This window comes from Xenopus tropicalis, chromosome 4 (assembly GCF_000004195.4).
Source record: "Xenopus tropicalis strain Nigerian chromosome 4, UCB_Xtro_10.0, whole genome shotgun sequence".
Lineage (NCBI taxonomy): Eukaryota > Metazoa > Chordata > Amphibia > Anura > Pipidae > Xenopus > Xenopus tropicalis.
This window is the reverse complement of record NC_030680.2, coordinates 79,622,144-79,645,425: the sequence shown is the minus strand read 5'-3', so window position 1 is coordinate 79,645,425 and position 23,282 is coordinate 79,622,144. Positions and strand designations below refer to the sequence as shown.

General features: G+C 35.3%; 1 protein-coding gene across 2 annotated transcripts in view; it reads right to left on the bottom strand.

Moving 5' to 3' along the window:
• adgrl4 (adhesion G protein-coupled receptor L4) overlaps positions 1–23,282 on the bottom strand; it is an 84,278-nt gene that overhangs the window by 51,916 nt on the left and 9,080 nt on the right. For both annotated transcript variants that reach the window (XM_012961515.3, XM_031900871.1), the window contains exon 3: positions 5,604–5,753. In XM_012961515.3, coding sequence (XP_012816969.2) covers positions 5,604–5,753 — 150 coding nt within the window. The remainder of the gene's footprint in view (positions 1–5,603; positions 5,754–23,282) is intronic.

Sequence of the window (23,282 nt, the reverse complement as noted above, 5' to 3'; positions counted from 1 at the left end):
AAAACAGACACAACTAATCTTTTGACAGGGAGCGCAGCATTTCTGTGAGTGCTTATGGCTGTATTTACCTTTCTGATAAAGCTTACTTAGTTTTTACCTTTCCTTCTCTTTTAAAGGGAAACCATGATACCCATACAAGTAATTACGCATAATGCCTTAAACACACAATGTAGTACAACCCCACCCATACGTTGTTCAACTGTCAAATGATCGATTCTGGAACTGAAAGTCCCTCTACTTTGCAGAGAATCTGTGCACTACCAACTATGGAAAGCAGAGGGCTTCAAGTCACAGATTCCTTCACTTCACAATGGAATGTTAAAAAGGAGGGCTGGCATTATATGTGAGGCTTAAGGGGAGATGGAGAACTGGTACCTGAGAACAGAAATAGGTTATAATGGTTCCTATTCAGTCTTTGGAATCAGATGTGTTTGTGTAGAAAAAAAAATACATTTATAGTTATTTCTGGAAGTTCAAACTACATTGGTACCATTGCTTGTTTGTGAACTCGGTTTCCTTTATGAATAATGCTAAAATGTATCAGATAGAAAGCAGAACACTAGCAACATATACATAACACTAGGGCCACTGGGGTGGGGGTGTTACACGTTTAAGCCAGATCCTGTCCATTGTTAACTAGAGATATAAAGCAGCTCAACATTTACTCTGTATTCACTGAAACACAATATGCAGGGTAGTTTGCAATGTTGCACCCTATGTCTGCAAATATTTTCTCTCTGATAATAATCTTTTAAAAATCCTAAACCTTTGTAATGGCATGGTTTCACTCACCAGCTGGCAGCATATAAAAACAACACTCAACAGTTATCAGTAAATCTTACATTATTCCATATAAACTGCTCTGGATTGGCTCTGGAGTGTCACAAGAAGTCTATGTCAAAAAAATATTTGCACTGGACAGATAGGGAACGTTAAAGCAATACCATTTTTTGTTCACAAAAAGATCAAAAGAAACACAATACTGCAAATGCAATGGCCACCATTTTATTTTTTAGTCCAGTGTGCATATTTGCAACTTTTATAATTCCTAGACAAATAGAAAAACTCTCAGAAACTCCCAACAGCATCACAATAATCATCTAGAGAAGTATAATGCACAGCTAAGGTACTTAGTTCATTTCTAATTCCTTTATTCTTATTCTTTTAGCTTTCGGGCACTGGAACTGTACTTCCTGTATATGTAACCCATTTATAGGCTGGTTCTTTCTTCATAAAGTCTTTGTCAATATTACAGGCCTTTAGTAAACTCAATTGTTTAGTAGATATTTTAGTAAATAATATGCAAAACACAGACTTGAGACATCTTTTAAGCTGATAAATAAAATATTGCCCTGTGGCAGCATTTCCTTTAGAGATAAACATTTTTTAGACCCAAGGTACACAGGCATATGCTGCTAAGGCCTTCTTAGGGAGAACCACATCATTTAAAATAGCTTTTCCCCTAATGTGACAACATTGTATAAAATTGCTGTCTGTGCCAGACACTGGTGCTGTTAAAGTGGAAATTGGTTGGAAAATATGAAGAGAGTGGTTCCAAGCAATTTTCGACTGAGAGGACCAGTGTTGCCACAGACAAAGTCTGCAGTCTTTCAAATCAAACCTGCCAGGTGCTTTTAGGTGTATGGTTTCTGTATATTTTTAAACAATTAAAGGAGAAGGAAAGGTAAAAACTAAGTAAGCTTTATCAGAGGCCTATGTAAATACAGCCATAAGCACTCACAGAAATGCTGCACTGACTTCTCTGTCAAAATTGTGCCAGAGACACGCAGCTTTCTCTTTCTCCCCTCTCCTGCTCCCCCCTCCCTCAAGAATGCTAAGAACTCACTTCCCTTAATGTGGATCTGTGCCAATCAGCAGGAAGCTGACTCTTACAAACTGAAGATGTACACCGGTCTTGCTTTTGGTGCAAGAGTGAGGCATTATGGGAACTTTCTTTACACAGCTCAGCGTTTTTTCTTCCTGTTTGGCTTCTGATCATCTGAACAGGAGAAATATGGGGAGACTTAAGGGCACTATTGAGACAACTGAAGGTATGCCTGCAGCTTGAGATTAACTCTTTATTAGCCTTTCCTTCTCCTTTAACGTAATAATGTTTCCATATTACAAATGGTTGTTTTTCATAAATAGACTATATACACTCCTTTTTAACATGAACATATGACGAGTGTATGAACATGTACAGTGACATAATTTCCTGTCGGGGGCACAGTGACATCACTTTTTGAGATGTCATTGAGTACGAAGACAAAACCCTCCCATATAACATAATGGACATTTTGGTCCAGGGTCAGACCGATACCTGTAAGTACTGTCACTGCCACGCTGCCTTCCCCTCCCCAATCGCTGCGAAGTATGTTTTTTTGGGATGTGCGCTGGTTGGGGGGAAGGGCTAACAGTTGAATGACAGGCAGGTTCCTGAGGGGGTTTGGGGGCCCCTAAGCCTTGGACACCCAGTCTGACACTGTTTTTTTTTTTTTTTATTAGTCCCAACTTGGATACCACATGGATTGTTTGCTGTTGGTCAAATGTTTTTTAAATAGACATTTAAAAAATGCAGCACATTTTCATGATTTCTACTCCCTACTTAAACAAGCCCATAGTTGATCAGTTATGGATTTTTGAGTGACTTTACAAGCTTTGCCAATAAATTGATTTCCTACAAACTTGGCACTTAGTTACTGTAAATAGGCTTAGTCTAGAAAAACAGGTTGCAAACCTATTATTATGAGCTTAATGACCATTGCTAGTTCTGAACATTATTTTTGCCTATTGTTTTAATTAAGAAGTATCTATGGTTTCTGTTATTTCTGGCATTAAGCAAGAATATTAAGCCAGTTTTAATTCAGTACTTCCTCTCACTCCCTGGTGCCCCAAAACACCAGAAGAGCTGATAAAATAAGGGCAAGACAGAAAGGCAGAATGGCAGGCAACTATATTGAGCCCCTATTAGGTATTCTGCTTTAAGTTTCCATACTTTCACCTCTAAGCATAATCTTTCTTGGGATTTTGTTGCTAGAGTTTTGGGAATATAGATGTCAGAGATGTCAGGAGATAAAGGTGGCATACTTTGGCAAACACTACGTTTCATCACATACTATACCACTTGCTAGATGCTTTGCAGATGAAATACATGCTGGCTTTTGAGATTTAGCAGCAAGTTCATTTCAAAGCAAATTTCACCCAGTCAATTCATTTCCTGATTTCACAAAATGTTTAATGTTGTCATAAATATTATGATCATTAGTATTAGTGAAGGTACAATCAGTAGCTGTAGTTGATAAATATGTATTTTTTTCTGAAGCGTTCTAAATATATATTGTGGTTGCAAATATATAATGCATTTGAGATTAAAGCTCCAAATTATTTGAAGCAAGAGTATTATACCTCTATGCAAAAGACAAATTTGTGGACTAGTTGAATATCTGCACAGACATTGACTTGACTTGTGGAGACCCCCTTAAATCCCCTTTTCAACCCCTTGCCTAGTAACTAACACCAATTCACTTAAGTGGAAAGAATGCAGCTTAATGTTGTAAATGACAACAACATACAGATTATTAACCACCCATCAGGATACTCCTAAATAGTGATGAGCAAATCTGTCCCATTTTGCTTCGTTGAAAAATTTGCAAAATGGCAAAAAAGTTGTGAAATGTGCCTGCTGCACAACTTTTTCTGTGAATTTTGCAGCGAATCCATGCCTGGTGAAAAAATTCTCTCATCACTACTTAAACAACTTAAAGTAACACATAAATCAATACATAAACTGTTGCTGGCTGCATTTAACCACATAACATAAATTCACTGGTTTTTCCAACCTGACACTGGGCATTAACTACCTAACATTCCCTAAAGACCCACATACTCAATCCTAGCCCCTGGCCTATCTCATATCCCATAATCCAAACACCTACACTACTTTAAGGCCTTATTTATCCTCTAGTTCCTCCCCTGTCACTCCTCATGTCAGTCTAGCTTCCTTTAGGGCCCTTTCAAGCCTCATGCACATAACTGGGTTCATTATGGACTCTTGAGATACAAATGACATACCAATGGACCCATTCTCGAATTAAACAAAAAAAACCCACATTCCCTTCACTACACAGGATGAGGTTCAGGACTACTTTAGTATCTGGCTGCATATAACTACTCTGGCTGTATATAACCACATAGCATAAATTCACTGATTTTCCCAACCTGAAACTAGGCCTCAACCACCTAACATTCCTCACAGATCCACATACTTGGTCTTTTAACTCAATCCTAGCCCCAGGCCAATTCACTTACATCTCAATAATGGCCTAATCACGCCACATTGCTGCAACTAAATTCAAATGCCTACATACTCAACCTCTCCCCCATGTAGCCCCTAACACCCTGGGTGGGAGAGAAGCTCCATATGGTTCTTAAGGTAAAATGGCTGACTGCTCCTTCTTTCTCCCTCCTTAACCCCCTCTTACTGTTCCCAGTCCTTACAGTCTACATATCCCATAATCCACAAGCCCACACTACTTTAAGGCCCTACTTATCCTCTAGTCATGCCCCTGTCACTCCACCTGCCAATCCAGCTTCCTCTGACCCTTTCCAGCCTTATGCACAGAGCTGGGTTCATTGTGGACTCTTGAAATACTGTTCAAATGGCATCCGAACATCCTAAGGACCCATTCTCTATTAGAAAAAAATGAAAAAACACATCCCCTTCACTACACACAATGAGGTTCAGTGCTACTTTGGTATATATATATATATATATACAGTATATACAGTATTTATATACATTTTTTTTTTAGTTTTAGTTCTCATTACCAATTCTCCATTTGTTTTTATTTTATTCTTTTTAGACGAATCCTTTAAAAACTTGTCTGATACTTGATAATTGCTTCCAGGTATTGATGTAATTCACGGAGTGCTCTAAATCCCAGGGTGAGAGTTTTGATGTCTTCCATTTATGATTTATTAGACACTACCGTGCAAGAGGCCATATCTCAACAGTGTGAATCATTGCAGACATTATTTGTTTTAATATCAGTGCTGATTATTATGTTGGTAATCACTATATGTCTGCTACTGTGTGTTTAATTATTTCGCAGCCTTAAATGTCATTCTGTGTTAGAATAGCTTTGGTGTGCAGAGCCACTCTGACAGCACTGAAGATATTATTCCACCAACTATGCTTCAGCTACAGAATAAAATATTTTAGTTCATACTGTACCTCAAACATATAAATGCAGTATGTTAATAATCCTAGTTATATACAAAAGGTGTCATTTGTTAAGGTTTCCCATGTGTAAGATGTGTAATACTGATTCAAAAAAGGAAACAGATTTGTCAAAGAAATAAATGGAACTCATGCTGAAATTCAATGTAATGAAACAGTATTGTGCCATATTTAGCAACAATGCTGCTGCTGGCAGACTGTGATTAATAGCTCCCTCCACATATATTTTTTCCCTAGTTCAAACATAAAATTGGATTTGATAATATTAATAATGTTATTAATTAAAATTAATATTTGATTAGATGAACTATAGATTAGGAAAGACAAAAGTGTATTCGGCTTATGAAAAATACATTTCACTTACCAATGCAAAAGGTTCCATCATTAGTCACAAATCTTTCAGCGCCACTTGAATGAAAACCAGGCGCACACGTGCAGTAGTAGCTGCCCTCTATATTTGTGCAGTTGGCATTTTCACCACAAATGTTGGTTGCATTTTGACATTCATTGTCATCTATAACAAAAAAAAAACAAATTTAAAGGTTGCTTTGGTGTATCTTTTACACAATACTGTATGCATAAATGTAAACAACCTAGATTTTCTAACTTTATTTCTAAATTTAAAATCTTATCTGTAATTGAACCACAATTCCTCATTTTCTCTTAGTTTAAACATGCTACAGAGCCAAAACTCATTTAGATCTATTTGGGGAGTATGTCTATATAGGCACCCAGTCATTTTTAAAAAAAAATTAAAAACCTCCACAGTCACTGTCAGATCAAGTCTATTTAAATCTAAGGGGTTACAGAGCAACCATAGACAGTGGAGTGACATCACTTCCAGTTGAAAAGATGTCACGTGTACAGAAAGTGACCTCATGTGCTGTGTCAAGAGGTAGAATTTACTGGTCAGCTGTTTAAAAGCAACTTCTTAGTGGTTGCTATGGGTTACTGCTACTGTTGTGTCTGTGTGTATATATATATATATATATATATATATATATATATATATATATATAACACTTGTTTTATGTGATAGTACAGCACCCTGCAATAGAACAAAAATGTGGTGCACGTCCCCAACAGTTTCCGCTGTCCATATGTTATATGGTCATTTCATCTCTGTAGACTATAAGTAGCTTCCTTTAGGAATTCGAACTTGAACTTATTGTGTATATATATACATATATATATATTGTGACATGCTGAATGCCTGTACACGCAATTTTGGGGGAATTAGCAATGGTAGGCAGGCATGCAGAGGATCTGGAGCATAGAGACAGGGACACCTCGTCTTCAGACAAAACACAGGTTTATTTAGGGCCAATTCTTCCCAACAGAAACATAAGACAGTTCATGGATGTGATTTGTCCCTCCTTCAGGGTCCTCACCTTCCAGGGTTAGTTCCACACTATGCAACACTCAGGCTTCACATTAAGCCTTGCTGAGTCCTCTCAGCTCTCATCCCTTGGGTCATGACTCCCTCTGCTCCCTGCAGTGGCAGGTGGCACCCCCAGCTCCTCTGGGAGTTCCTGACACAGGCAGCCCTCCTGCCCTGTGCCCTGCTCTGAGAGTGACCTTCACACAGTCAAGGTTCAATTCCAACTCCTTCTCTCTGTAAATCACACAGCCCTTTTATTGGCTGCTCACCTGCAGCCTAATCAGACAGCTTCCTACAGCTGACCAAAGCAAAACCTTAAAGGGAGTTTGGAATGGAGGACCTAACCAATTAACCCTCCATTTACTCCAGGGACCTATTCGTTTGGCTTTTTCTATAAGCCATTAACATAAACCCAGCATCACCTGCTGCAAAACCAGGCATTTTACCTGGTGCCATTTGTATCCCACCTTAACTGGTGGAAATACACCAAAAAATGACCTTTTCCATTGCATCTCTCACAATATATATATATATATATATATATATACATATACACATATATGTATATATACAGGTATGGGATCCCTTATCCGGAAACCCATTATCCAGAAAGCTCCGAATTACGGAAAGGCCATCTCCCATAGACTCCATTATAAGAAATTAATTCTAATTTTTAAAAATAATTTCCTTTTTCTCTGTAATAATAAAACAGTACTTTGTACTTGATCCCAACTAAGATATAATTAATTCCTATTGGAAGCAAAACAATCCTATTGGGTTTATTTAATTTTTAAATGATTTTTAGCAGACTTAAGTTATGGAGATCCAAATTACAGATAGATTCCTTATCCGGAAAACCCCAGGTCCCGAGCATTCTGGATAACAGGCCCCATACCTGTGTGTATATATATATATATATATATATATATATATATATATATATATATATATATATATAGACACAGTATATATTTGATAGAGGGAAAGAGAAATGCTATAAAAACTTATGAAACATTTTATTGTAATGACAGGAGAATAGGGAAATGTACCTAAATGCTGATTTTTTCTCTAATTGTAGCATATGTGTTTCACTCATGTGCACCAATAACTTTTAAATTCTAATATTCTCAAGAAATAAAACAAAATAACAATGGCCATATGTTACATTCGACAGATGCCATATGTGCAAACCATTTTAATGGTAATAAATAAATTAAATTTACATACATTTTAATTCAGTCTTTATAATAAACAGTTTTAATTAACACTGCTGCCATAATGTAGGTTTTCTTTTAATCAAAACACCATTTTGATAATTGTTACTTTAGAGTGCCATAATCCCTTCAGCAAAGCAGAAGGTAATTATCATATTAGTCTTTAGATTTAAATCAAGCAACTGCAATTTCAGTTCCAAAATGGACTTGTGAAAGGTCCTTTTGAGAGGGGTAAAATGAATATTAGTAATGTATACAACCTGTTTATTTGAATAGGTGCAGGTGGCTATAAAAAATCTTATAAAGAAGTAAGAGCTAAAAGCAGTAAATAAATGAGTTAGTAAATTATAAACAACCATAAAAAAGTTTAGATACCATGTACAGGTAAGGGAACCTGTTATCCAGAAAGATCAGCATTACGGAAAGCCTGTCTCCCATAGACTCCATTTTAATCAAATAATTTAGAATTAAAATTGATTTCCTTTTCTCTGTACCTTGTACTTGATCCCAACTAAGATATAATTAATCATTATTGGGTGCAAAACAATCGTATTGGGTTTAATTACTGTTTAAATTATTTTTTAGTAGACTTAAGATATGGAGATCCAAATTGCAGAAAGACCCCTTATCCAGAATACCTTGGTCCCGAGCATTCTGGATAATGGGTCCTATACCTGTATAAACAAAAGATTAGAGGAAGTAGGCACGTGACGCAAAGCTTACAATCTAAGGGCTCTGGCACACGAGGGAGTTTAGTTGCCCGCAACAAATCTCCCTTGTTGTGGGCGACTAAACTCCCCGATATGACATCCCACCAGTGAAAATGTAAATCGCCGGTGGGATGGCATACGCGGCGGCGCGATTTGCGGAAATCGCACCACTGCACATGCCATGTACCAGAGCCCTAAAGGGGGAATGTAATTGTCACTGGGCGCGTGCAGGTTCAGTAGCCAGACAGATCTTGAGTGGAAATTGTGCTTTATTTTTTTTATCACATGCAGAAAAAAAAAATTTTTTTTCAATGGTGCAATACCAACTTGTACCAGCAGGGGGTCACACACTCCTGGAGCTCTATAACTACCTTTTACAAAGGCTTAACACAGACTCCCAAAAGAGTCCAGTCTGCAGCTTTTATAGCCTCCAAACTGCTCAATGCTGCCCCCGGTGGTCAGCATCTACTCTATAAATATTCATTCAGAGAGGCTGCCCACCTCTTTAGGAAGTGGCTTCTCTGAGAGCTCCAGGTAAGTGCTTTATTCAACTTTACTTTATACATGCAATTGCAATGTTATGTATAGAAACAAAGTAGTTTTATGCACTCACTTTTATATACACTTATGGTAAACCTAGCTTTCTATAAGCAGTAGTTTCAGCACCATTTAAAACATACTTCCAGCACAGCTGAGGCACATGTTCCAAACAAAGTAGGCCTCAGTTTGTAACCCAAAACTAATACTGTTGTACAGTTTGTACTTTCCACACATATATACCACATATATATACAGATTATACACATAGCTATTTACACAAATAATAAATTACTGAATTAATGAATTACTGGCCAGTAAAATTAACATTTAAAGACAGACAAACAAAAATTTTTTAGCTTAATTCACTCCTTCACAGTAATAAATGTCATTAAAGGAAAAACATGTGTAATGAAAATACAGATATGGGACCTGTTATCCAGAATGCACGGGGCCTAAGGTTCTCTGGATAAGGGATCTTTCTGCAATTTGGATCACCATGTTTTATGTCTGCTTAAAAATGTAAACATTAAATTAACCCAATAGGATTGTTTTGCCTCCAATAAGGATTAATTAACGTGTAGTTGGGATCAAGTACATGATTCTCATTTATTATGACATAGAAAAAGGAAATCATTTTAAAAAAAATAAAATTATTTGGTTAAAATGGAGTGTTTGGGTGAGTTTCCCCTAATTTGGACAGTGGGTTCCCAGATATCTGTATTTATTGACCCATCCTCCACCTGAAAAAAAGACTGTTATATTGTATAAAATGTTATAGTTTTTGCCACTGTTCGGTGTATGTAATAGAATTTTATACTCTGAGCGTCATTATGCAATTAAAATTTGCAGTGTAATAACTGTCTAATGAAGAATATTATCCAAATGTATGTTTTTGTTCACTCAGTTTTTCCCATTTTTAACTTTTTTTAAATCCCTGCACAAGTTTTGAATCAAAGTTATTCTAATGTTCGCAGTCTTTTGCTAATTTATAATGCATCTATCTAAAACAAAACCCTGTAGGACAACCAGTAAAAAAAATATATTCCTCTTTCGCCAACACTTTGAAAAATATCACTTTGTAAAGGTCTGTTAAACATTTCAGCTGAAACTGTGCATTAGTCAAGGCCCCCACTGGCCATTTAGTCATTTGGGTCCAGAGCAGCCTGTGGTTCTATTGTCTTTATTTGTTACACCCCCGCACATTAGTTAAAAGGTTGATATTTTTCTCAAATTACATTCTCCAAATACATTCATGTTTATGTTTAAAACAATAAGGCCTGAGCAAAATCACTAAAACACTGAGAATTGGCAGATCATTCTATGATAATAAGATGCTTGGTTTTATATTAGAATTTAATTTTGCAATTTCTGCTTGTGATTAAGCTATGAAAAAAACACCCCACTAATTCTTGTCTTCAGAGTTTAACAGGCACAGCACTCCATTAGATTCTGCTTACAGAAGTGTAATGGGCCTACTTATAATGTCAACAACAGGATTAAGATCAAATGAACAGCAAGTATGAATGTTAACACACCATCTTATTTAACTGCAAATCTTAATCAAACTTCTAATATTAAAAATATGACCTAGAAATGAATTTTTAGAAAGTTGAAGAGCTAACACGGAAATAAAACTCAAGATAATACCCATAATATATACACAGTATGGATTCAATTAAAATAAATAATAATATACCATATCAACCCAATAAAGAAACACTGTAAAGTAAACTGTTAAATGATGAATAGATTACTCTTCTTATAACAAACAATACAATGCATATGCATTGCAATACAATACAATTCAATGCATAAGCTTTAGTTATAATATTGGGAAATTTGCACCTGGGCAGCAACCCATAGCAATTTCCATCATCCTGTTTTTTGGGGCAACTTTTACATCTTTAAAATGGAAAAATATACAGCAGTCCAAACTGTGGAAACCCCTATGGTCTTTGGTTAATGCACATGTGGCATTTTCTCTGCTAAGGCAAAACCATCAGCAGAGGAAAAATTGCAATACTGCCTATGCCTTGTGGGATTGACATCAATGGTATCTGTGGAAAAATATAATTTTTACTGTTTCTTGAGCAAAATAGATTAAACAGGAAAACAGAAGCTATTCCATATTTCATAGTTACATAGTTACATATTTGGTCCTTGAAAGGTAAATCATTAGATTACCAGTATACAACTGTACCTTCATAACACATATGTACGCCCTGCATTATTTGTATCTGTTTTTTGTCAACATATATAACCCACTGTGGCTCATAGGCAAATGCACTTGGTTTATAGCCAGTATTGTGTATTGGTGGGACTTGGACACACTTGTAATCACATCAGTGGGACTGTGTATTTGACAGGCGTACCTGTACACCATTATTTAGGTTAATGAGTATTGTGAAACATTCCTTTTAAGCAATTCTCTAGTATCTTTTGTGCATAGGTGCTGCAAAATGAAAATGCCAAATGTTGGCATTAGTAGAGGTGTAATAATTACCCTAAACACTAAATAGTGTAGTCCTAGTAACCAGGAATTATTTTCAAATAAAATAAAATCTATTGGTTAAAATAGAGCAAGCAAATACTGTATGCACACACATCTATTCTACATATTAGTACTGTGCTGATTCTGTATATTTGAGTTGGTTTAAGGGTAAATGATGCCTTCATTTATGCTTAAAACTACAACCTAATGACATCTTACACTGTATTCAGCTAGCTTTTCTTAAAAAAATACTGGCACAATTGGAGGAAGACGTGAATAATGCACTGGCTATTTACAGGAAATTTGTAGTAGTCTTTCGTCCTGAGGTTAAATTCATCTTGCTAAAGAAGGATTACAAGAATTTAAAGTATGGCATATGTTTCTGCATTTTAGCAAACAGACGTTGCTGCACATTAACATTTTCTAATTTGCAAAATAAAATGAGAAATAAAAAGTAAAAAAAATCAGAAGCTATGATAAAAAGCTACAATAGAAAAAGTGATTCCCAATGTTCTGGATTTATAACCCTCTTCCTCCCTTTACAAGTTGTAAAGTAAAGTCACACTGGGAATATTTGTGGGCAGGCTGTTACCTTCCTTACAGACAACGTACAATCTATGTCATTAACAGGAATAGAGTTAAAGGTATAGATAACTATAGAACTTACATAAGTCTGTAGTTTAAAATGTTTAGAGTTATTGCATACGTTATATGGAAACTTTATGTTAATATCTGCACTATATTGTGGGGGAATTCTTCTACTGCCTTTCCCTTACCTTTCCACATGGGAAACAGACAGGCTGGGCAACCTATTCACCTGTGTAGCCCCAAACTCACAGCTACATTGGTATTCAACATTATCAACTAAACGGAAACTGATCAAAACATTCCACCTATTATATTGCTTTTCCAGGGATTATAAGCCCCCTGCCCAGAAAATTAGCTAAAATAAAATGGTCACAGTAATATCCCCATCCCCAAAACCTCTCTCTCTTTTTCAGTAGCCTGCACATTAAATCCATGTGCTATATAAAAATTGAGCAATTCATTTGCAAGCATGTTTCTTAGCTGTGTATTACAACACTTTTAGGCAGTGGGTTGGAAAACCCCATTATTATTATTATTATTATTTGCATTATTATTTGCCTTTTTTGACGTGACCATGCCCAATTTGACGTGGAAGTTTTGTGAAAACAATGACGCAATGCGGAAATTTACTGCGAATCCATGCTTGGAGAAAAAAATCGCTCATCACTATCCATTAGCAATTTTGTTAATGGGTAATAAACTTAAAGGGGCACATTCATTAACGTACAAATGAATCTGAATACAAAAAAATCATATTTTTTCTAAGTTTTCGTACTGTGCGTATTTTTTGCAACTTTTTCGTTCATTTCTGTGACTTTTTCATATTTTGCAACAATTTGCGCAACAATTTGTCCAACACAATCGTATTTGTCGCGCCGAGTCTGAAAGTTTTGGATTCATTAAAGCTTCGGTATCGTGACTTTCCTTGGGCCAGGTTAGAGCTGCAGAGTGCCATTGAGTCCTATGGGAGGCTTCCAAAATCATGCACAGATGGATCAAAGTCAGAAAGGTTTTCCTGCCATTTATAATTGTTTAGATACAAAAATTTTGTAACCTTCGGAACGCCAATACGATATAATCGTGACTATTACGATTTTTTTGTAAGCATATCCGTGACATTTTTGATGATCAGAAATTATTGTATTTAATCTGAATTTTACCCATTTCGGGATTCAAACTCGTACTTTGATGAATCTGCCCCAAAATGATAATAAATTCACTGCTTGGAAACTTTTCACCCAAAAGAATACTCACACTTCTTTTAAAGGAGGTTAGATATGCATAGTACTGGAGAGACCAAACCAGGTCCTGTCAGGAACAATGTGGACATTATGTGGATAATGTTTTGCAATGGCCCAATGTAATGGTAACTGGACCAGCGCAAATCTAACTTTATAGCCACATTGCTTGAAAACAATTCCAATAAAAAAACAATAAACAGCAAAAAACTTTTCAAATATTCTTACAAAACATCTAATTTACCCTAGTAATAGAAGCACATAATTTTTCCCACACAGCCATAAGTAGTTTTTAGGTTGATAAAATCCTCCCAGTGTCGTTATCTAACGACATTGTTTATGCTTGCAACATTGCCCCAAAACCGACTGTATTATGTACATGTTAATGGCATTATATTGCCTAATGTTATTTGTTTTACCTGACTGAATTGGTTGCTGCATTCACAATGTTTTTTTATGCTCATTTATTTATTTTCTTTTTAATAAAAAACCTGCCATGCAAGGTTTTCACAAAGTTTCCAAAACAGCATGTTACCAATATGTTACAAAGGGTTTTAGACTTAAATTGTATTAACCCTAACCCTTTTACAGTTCATTTGCCAACTGTTTTTTTGGTGGGGGGGGGGGTGAAGACCTACAGAAGACCTAAAAGTGGAATACTTTTATTGTATTTATTGTACTTTTATTGTATTGTATATTATTTGCATTGAATGTTCAAGAGTTCAAGAGGCTAGGCCACTACTTGTTTGCATTCAAAGGAAAACACAAATGGTGTTATGTAATAAAAGGTACTAAGTTTGCCCAGGAGCAGTAACCATACTATAGTAACCAATCAGTAGATAGAATTTACTGATCACCTATTTAAAAACAAACATCTTATTGGTTGCTATGGGCTACTGGGCATATTTAGAGCATTTTATTACATATGGGGGAAAAATTGTTGTCACATAACTTGGCATTGGACTATTACTATACCACTTTAAACTGTAAAAGCAAATTATTAATATGTGCAAATGATACAAAGCTGTGTAAAGTAATGTATTAAAATGCATTCAATCTCATTAAAGGGAAAAAGCATTTGTTGGAAACGCCATCAACAGCTGGGCTGTTTGAGAGGGATTCACAGATATATATGCAATATTTTTAGATATCTGAGTAAAACATTACCAGTGATGTTGCTCATAGCATTTAATCAGATGCTTTGCTTTGGTTTTCTAACTGTTGAAATCTAATTGCTGGTTGGTTGCCCTGGGCAACATCACTGGTAAGGCTTCACTCCACTTTTTACACAGCATGATAAATATACCCCTCTGTTTGCCCATGTATAGTAACCCCTAACAACCAATAGGATGTCTGATTTTAAACAGGTGCTCGGTAAATGCTTCCAGCTGGTTTCTGTGGGTGATTAGAGCAGTAGCAAACTTTGCTCCTTTTATTACATTTGCCCAATATTGTTTAATAAATTAACCAATGTATTTAAAATTCTAACATATTTCTCAATTTTTTTTCTCAAATTGTTGAAAAAAAAAAATTCAAATTGAATGGTGCAATATAAACAAAATATTAAGTGAAAGCCTGATGCTGTATGACAGTTTGAAGTCTCAGCCAGAAAAGTTACAAAAGCTGTAAAATTAATAATTTACGCAGTTTGTTTTCTAATCTAGACCAGACAGCTTGCACAACCCACCATTGATTTCAATGGGAATAGCGGGTGTGGCATTGAGTCCCAGGAGATTATCCATATTGAATGGGTGTGTTGGTCAATTTTAAACAATACTATGTTGTCTAAAAATGGAGCAGGCAAGTGTTCTAAATAATGTATTTCCTTCAGTATATACAATAGAACAAGTGGTGTCAGAGAAATCCACCGTAGTAGCAAAAAGGCTGACACAAATATTAGCCTTGAAACACAGTGACATAAGTGATGTGAACACAGTACTTGCAAACTAACAAGAACATAAACCAAATGCGTAGCTATAGCTTGTGCTGTTTTTGGACATTTATGCACCAGTAGAATGGGGTAAAGCATTTATAATTCCAAAATTAAAAAATACATAAATAAAATAAAAATATTCAGGTAAAGAACCACTGCCTCAATAATTGAGTTATTAAAAGAAAACATATTGTAAACAATGTTTTTCATCTTTACACATTCTTTTGAAATCATATTAGGGCTGGGCTAGGTAAGTTTTTTGGGAAGTAAACTAAATTTCAAGAGTAGCTGTCCATACATATATAGGCCCAGCTGGAGGCAATTAAGATAGACAGCAGCAACATTTCACAACATTCTCACCTAAAACTGTATGGTCTTTTTATATTACTCTGAGCCATGCACAGACTCACTCAATATACTTATTGTCTCCTAGTCATTCTTCTGACCTGGGTGTCTTTTTCCTCCACCCAACGGAACAAAGTAAGTCAAAACAGTCAGGGAAATCACAACATACAAAATCTCAATGAATAGTATAGAAATATCTTATTACAATTTAAATGCAGGATGCCAAGAATATTCCACATATAAAAATGACATAAAAATAGAATGGAATATTGCAGTACATTGTAAAAGAACGCCTCTCATTATAATAATTTTATAATTTAATTTATGTATGTATTAATGAATTAACAAGAACAAGCAGACGTGATAACTTCACATGCATTATACAAACAATTTTCACTGAAACTATTGCTTTATTTGCTCAATATTGTTTATTTTATACATACATAAAATAAAAAACAATTACTGCAACTTTAAATTTTTTCATGCAATTTAAATGAGCTAAAATGCATGCCGTTGAATAGGATATCCTTAGTTTCCTATTGGGAGGCAGACATTCAATGTCGGAAATTTGTCACATTGCAGACTATGAAAAGAAGAACACAATATACTTGGCTGCCAGCATTCTAATTATTCTTTGACTACATGTCCTAGAACATTTGTCTAATGTTAACCTAAAAAGTCACTAGAGATCAGCAGGGGTCAGAAACTAAAGAATAGGTTGCTAATGAAGATTTGACTCAACTTTTTTTATTATTATTATTTCTTTTTAATTATTACTTTGAGCTGCTGCATGTGAATTTACATTTACATAAAACATCAGACAAATAGAGCTGGCCATCTGCATACAGATAAAATTGCAAAATCTGTGTACTATAGATATCAATGTACTATAGATAATGATTTGGGGATCGGGCCTGAGAAAATGAAGAGGAGTCTAAGTTTCTGACACCTTTTTGTTTTATAAGCTGGAAGCCCGATCTGTCAGTTACCAGTTTGTGTATGGCCATGTTAATACTAATGACCATACAGTGGCTGACTTGTTCTGGAAGCAAATATTGTGACATGTTTAGGTGATTCTTCTGCTCAATCAAGCACATAGATTTACTGACCTATGCAGGACATTGATTTCTGGTAATGAATGTGATATTCTTGTAACCTATTACCTTATTTATTTAAAAAAAAATATGTGACATTAGCATTACAAATTAGATATGATCAACTGGACCTTTCCAAATACAGTAATGATTTCTTTAGAGCCTAGGAAATAAGAAATGGTAAAGGGATTCTATATTTGTATGTTTTTGTTTTTTCAATCACCCCCTATTCTCACTTGCATAAATAAAATGACTAAGTGTGGTTGTGATATGAAAAAAGGGATTTCAGTGAGTCTGGCCTAGAACCACATGAAAGCAGAAAGCCAAAATCAAAATCAGAGTGAATGGAAAATGCCCCACATTACTCTCATTATCTATATTAAGTTGTCTTCAGGCAAAACTATTTTTATTTATAACTGTGTGCCTGTAAAACACACTTTTATAATGTCTTTGTGTTTTTCTTATTTCCTACATAGGTCTAAAAATGCCCAGCAATTTAAACCAATAAGTCTATTTAATGTGACAACACAATTTCACAGACTGTCTCTAAAAAGGTGCTTTGTTAAAAGGAAGGCATTGATTAATTGATCACTCTGTCTAATTCTTCTGTGCTTATGTCTATATCTATTTAAAAATAGAATAGAATTTGTTAATAATTGTTGTTATCGTCAACATTAAAATTAATCTTTCTTTAAACAGGGTCATTCTCTAGCAGGGAAGCTTTGCCAACAATTGCACAAGAAGATCGCATTTTAAAACCTTGAAGGTAGTAATGGGTTTTTAATTGCTAAGCTAAAATACATTCAATCATTACATAAGTAGAAGATTATTCAGACTTCCTGTGCCTTTGGAAAATAGTCATTTCCACCCAACAACTGTTTATAGCAGCGATTCACAGGCAAATCAAAACACAGTCTTACATAGGTTTGCTGAGATTTAAACTCAGTTAGATCAGCTACCTGATATATCAATTAATGTGCACAAATTCTATTTCTTATCAGTGCTTACACACAAACTGTAAATTCTGTTTTAAAACCACAATCTTTAAATTGAATCAGTAAGCTGAGAGAAAAAAAACATACATTTAAGAAACCATTTCCTTGTTTCATTCTCTGATACCATTTTCAGACACTAAATTTTGCATTCTATAAATGGATGAAAAACCATGTTAGATCTCAGTCCAGACACAACTTTTCCCTTTAGAGGTATGACATATTAGATGATTTTTAATATACAACGAAAATAGGTTTAAATATATTCATAAAAGGAGTCTGCTCAAATGTTTACCCTTATATTCGTCATATACCTATGCTTTTTCAATCTGGTAATAACTAATAATACGACATTTATCTCCACCAATAGTATGGGTAAGCATTTACAGTATAGTGATGATAACATGGTCTCCTTTGAGAGCATATCTTTAAAATGCTAATTTACAAATATACTCCTTAAGATGTACCAAAACAAAACATTAAGGGTTTAATAAAAAGATTGGTATTTATATTGGTGTGAAAAAAATATTTATATAAGGAATTCAAGGTTGCTGAGCTAGCTGAAACTAAGGCTAGCAAATTCATTAACCTTATTCTGCCCATATCAACCTTGCTTTCTTTTACACTTCTCCCATCGAGTATAAGGAAAGAAGCAACCTAACCCTTGGCCCTTCTACTTTCACCTCCTATGTTGAACTGGCTGGTAACATTCCTAATGCCTGCTGTAAATTTAAGGAGACATAGTTGGGCCGTGGACAGAATATGTGAAGCAGAATTCATCACCCACAATCCAAAACTTCAACTTAGAACAAGGTGAAAAAGGGTTGAATGACATTAAGAGGGATGGAGAGAATAGCCAATACAAGTCAGAGGCAGGCCATCGTGTTTTCCTCTCAATCAGAGGAATCATGTATGTGTAAAAACAATATATTTTTAATGTTCAGACTGTATTTATACACCTTATTCCTATAAGCCTAACCGAATAAACTCATGTCAAGTTATGTTTAATATTTAGCATGAAACACTAGAACAACAGTTTTGTGAATTTCAAAAATACAGGTTCTGACTTTTTTTTATAACCAGGGTCTCGCATCACACTAATGGGTTGATTCACTAAAGTGCGTTAAAACGAGTGCTATTTATAGCATGGGCTAAAAATGTTATCGCTTCTTACTTTTTGCGACAACGCATTTCTTTCACTAAAAGAACAGGCGTTATTTTCCGTGTGTGCGTTAATTCCCGCTGTGTGTGATATATTTTTCGCTGCTTGCTATATTAGCGCATGATTTAACGACACAATTTAACGACACAATTTAACGCACGTATCCATTACGTCCGTAAAACTACTTTTCTGAAAATGACCATTTCCCTGAAAACTGGAGGATACATCACTCTAGGGACAACACATACTTGAAAAAAATCCCACTGCAAATTCCATGTTGTGTTGCCAAAAGCTCACCAACCACAATTTTCTTTAAGTACCGCCTGCCCCAAGTAGGTGTTAATATTCGCACAGACGAATGTGATATTTAGCGCGTTTAATGCTTCATAAGTGTTTGTGAATCATGCGTTAGTATTATTTCTATGCGCAAATTAACACACGCATTAAAATTAATGCATTGCAGTAGCGCACTATTTAACGCATGCGAAATTACTTTGACGAATCGGCCGTTATTTATCGTGTCAATTTTAATGCAAAAAAACATGCGATAACGCTTATTGACCTTTAGTGAATCAACCCCTAAGGGGTATATTTATCATGCTTTGTTAAAAGTGGAGTAAAATATTTAGGGGTATATTTATCATGCTGTGTAAAGAGTGGAGTAAAACATTACCGGTGATGTTGCCCACAGCAACCAATCAACAATTAGATTTAGAAAACCAAAGCAAAGCATCTGATTGGCTGCTATGAGCAACATCACCAGTAATGTTTTACTCCACTTTTTAAACAGCAGGATAAATATATCCCTAAATCTCATTCACAAACGTGGTGCATTGGAAAAATACTTTCAGACATCCCTAGCTTCAAAATCCCATGGCATTAATCAATACAGAAATTTGTTTCAAACACACTGGATGTGGAAGCAAAATTATTAACATTAATTTTAATCTATTTAAACAAATGTATAAAAAGTCTTCCATTTATCAATCCACGAACGCTCCGAATACGTCTGAATGCTCTTTTTTCGTAATGACCGTTATTTGTGCGACAATTTCGTTGCCGCCGCAACTTTTTCATATCTTGCTCAAATTTTTCGGCACCGTCGCAACTTTTTCGTACTTTGCGATAAAATTTTGCGACAAATTTGTATTGTCGCGCCGAGTACGAAAGTTTCGGATTCATTCAAGCTTCGGTATCGTGACTTTCCTTGGGCTAGGTTGCAGCTGCAGAGTGCCATTGAGTTCTATGGGAGGCTTCCAAAATCATGCACAGAAGGATCAAAGTCGGAAAGGTTTTCCCACCATTTACGAACGTTCAATACGAAAAAGTTGCGATGACGGCGAAAATTTGCGGTCGTCAGAAATGATTGTATCCAATACGAATTTTTCCCATTTGGGATTCAAATTTGTGTCTTAATAAATCTGCCCCAAAGTGTTGTTAATTATAAGTGTTGTAAAATATACATGTTATTTATTATTATAATTGGTTCAAAGGAATAGAAAACAACAGAAATGGAAAGGTATCTTTATCTAAGACGCTATAATAGAGTGAGACAGCATTCAGAAATAAATGTAAAGCACTTTAAAATGTAGGTTTGCAGAAACAGCTTGCTGTCAGCTCAAGTATACTCTTCTGCAACTGACATCAAATACCTGGCTGATGTTTCTGTACCAGCAAAGGTATTTTCTAAGTTTACCTAGTAGCAACTCATTCTCCTGGGAAACCTGCTAACAATGCTTACAGCTTTGGAAAATAAAAATTCAGACAGGTTCAATGCTTCTTTATAATGTGGTAGAACTTGCAAGGGTTATTTATTCACCTTATTGTATCTGCATTTGTGAAAAAGTATGACTGAATGAATGAAATGTACCATGATGTCATGTATCTATATATATATGTATGTATGTTATAGATCATGGATTATTATGCATGCTCACGTAATACTAATCAGGGATATGTATGCTTTGTACAGATGAATCCAATAAGTTAGGGTGTGAGATCTTATATAATGCTCTGAATTATCTGCATAATCAAGGAATAACCTTATTGTGAAGGTATAAGGCAGAAAGTCAGATTTATCATTACATATTTGTAATGTAAAGGCCACTAGAAAAATAACCCCCTGCCCCCTGACTAATTGTGGTAATGCTTTTTGAATTAAACAGTTTCATTAGCCAAGGTAACAATACTTTACATCTAAAGGGTCACTAAATGCTGCTGGACTGCCCTGCTCAACCATAATTCACTCAGTTATTGCATTGTTACATCTACTATTATACATATATGTTTTAAAGATGCTAATGTTCAAAGGTAATAAAAGATTGTATTAAAGTATTCCAAGTAAAGCTTTACTTCCTCCACTTAGAATGACTCACTGTCATCAGATAAGCACATAGTGTTCTCTCCACCCAGACATTTCCTTCTGACCTGAACTGCTAATTGATAAAATGTCAACATATTTGTGTACAGAAACTTCTCCAAAAAGTTCACTTATTTTAAAAACAAAACTGAAGGGCTATAAAATAGTAATATGTTTAAATAGATAATTTTCTAAAATGATAGAAGTAGGGAAACATTAGTGAGCTGTTCTGTTTATATATGAACAAGGATATCAACACATATCATCAAAAAGCCATACATATACAGGATATAATTGTATTAGATTTAAGAAGAGAAAAGATAACCCTTTTTGTTAGTGAATTAATTATTCAGATATAATCACTTATCCCCTGTAGTTACCCCAGTTCAACAATTGATACCTGGGCAACAACTTCTCTCACTTCCACAATCAAAATATTTCCCAAGTAGAAAAAATTCACCCCTATTAAAATCTCGGTGGTTAAAAATATGTCTAGTAATAGTTTCACAATGATTTTAACTCACAAAGTGCCCAGTGTAAAATTCATCACCACAAATTCAGAAGTATAAATTACTAAAAAATCAATTATTAATAAAGTGACTGATATTAAATTAGCGATTCCTCCAATCAACGTATTTACCTCAATAAAGTGCTATATTGATAAAGCAACTATTGCTTCATTTCAAGTATTGAATCTATCATTCCCACAAAATATTCACGTAAATAAACTATTAAAAAAGATATGTTTTACCACCTTGATTAAAGATAACATTGAAATTAGAAAAAATAGATGGTGGAGATATTCCCAAAGAAAGCTACTATCTCACTTTTTGCTATCTAAGCCCTGAGAATACCACAGTGAAAGGGAAGGTAGGAACCCAGGGGTTGTGGTCTCAATTGTTACCTTGTCTAGGCTGGTTTAGAAGAGCTATGTAACCTAACAAAACCGCAAACCCCTAGGACCTTGGAGGGAATACAGTTTTAAGATAAGGGATAAACAGCAGCACAACATTAAAAATTGGAAAAAGCTACAAGCCAGTAGTGATGTAGCGAACATCGCCCGAAAATGTTCGCGAACCTGTTCGCGGACTTTCACCAAAACTCGCGAATATTCGCGAACTTTGCGAACCCCATAGACTTCAATGGGAAGGCGAACTTTAAAACCTAGAAAAGCCATTTCTGGCCAGAAAACTGATTTTAAAGTTGTTTAAAGGGTGCCACGACCTGGACAGTGGCATGCAGGAGGGAGATCAAGGGCAATAAAAACGCCAAAAAAAACCGCAAGCTATTCCTATGTATATGCATAGGCGATAAAACGAAGCGGAAAAACCAAGGCGAAAAAACGCGGCGGCAAAAAAAAAACGCGGCGAACCCAAAGTGGCGAACATCGGCAAAAGTCCGCGAATTTGCGCGAATTAGTTCGCCGGCGAACAGTTCGCTACATCTCTACAAGCCAGTTCCCTATAGGACTTGGTGTTTTTAAAATCAACAACACTGTAAACCGACAGTGAGTTCAATTTCAATTTTATTTTTAATCAAAGTGGTAAAACATATCTGAATTGTGAATATTTTGTCTGAATGATGGATTCAATACTTGAAATGATGCACTAAATTCAATCTCACACAAACTAAAATAGCCACTTATTTTGGTTACTTTTTCAGCAATCCATTAACAGAGTAAATATGTGAATTTGCGGTAAAGAAGAGAGAGATTTCATTATTAATGCTGTGCTTGTTGGTGGCATTTAGCCGCAGGACTGTGGGCAAGTTTACATTTTCCTAACCATCTGCTTGAAAATGATTTGCATTATTAACAAGCGCCTTGAATATAGAAATATTTCTATTGATATGATTTTTTCTGTTTTTACATATCCATATATAGATCAAATAATGTGCATACAAACTTTAGATATACAAGGGATAGTTACTAAGATAGGAACTGAGCATCACCCATGCAGTTCCTATGGCAAACAGTCTGATCTTTGCTCTAATTTTC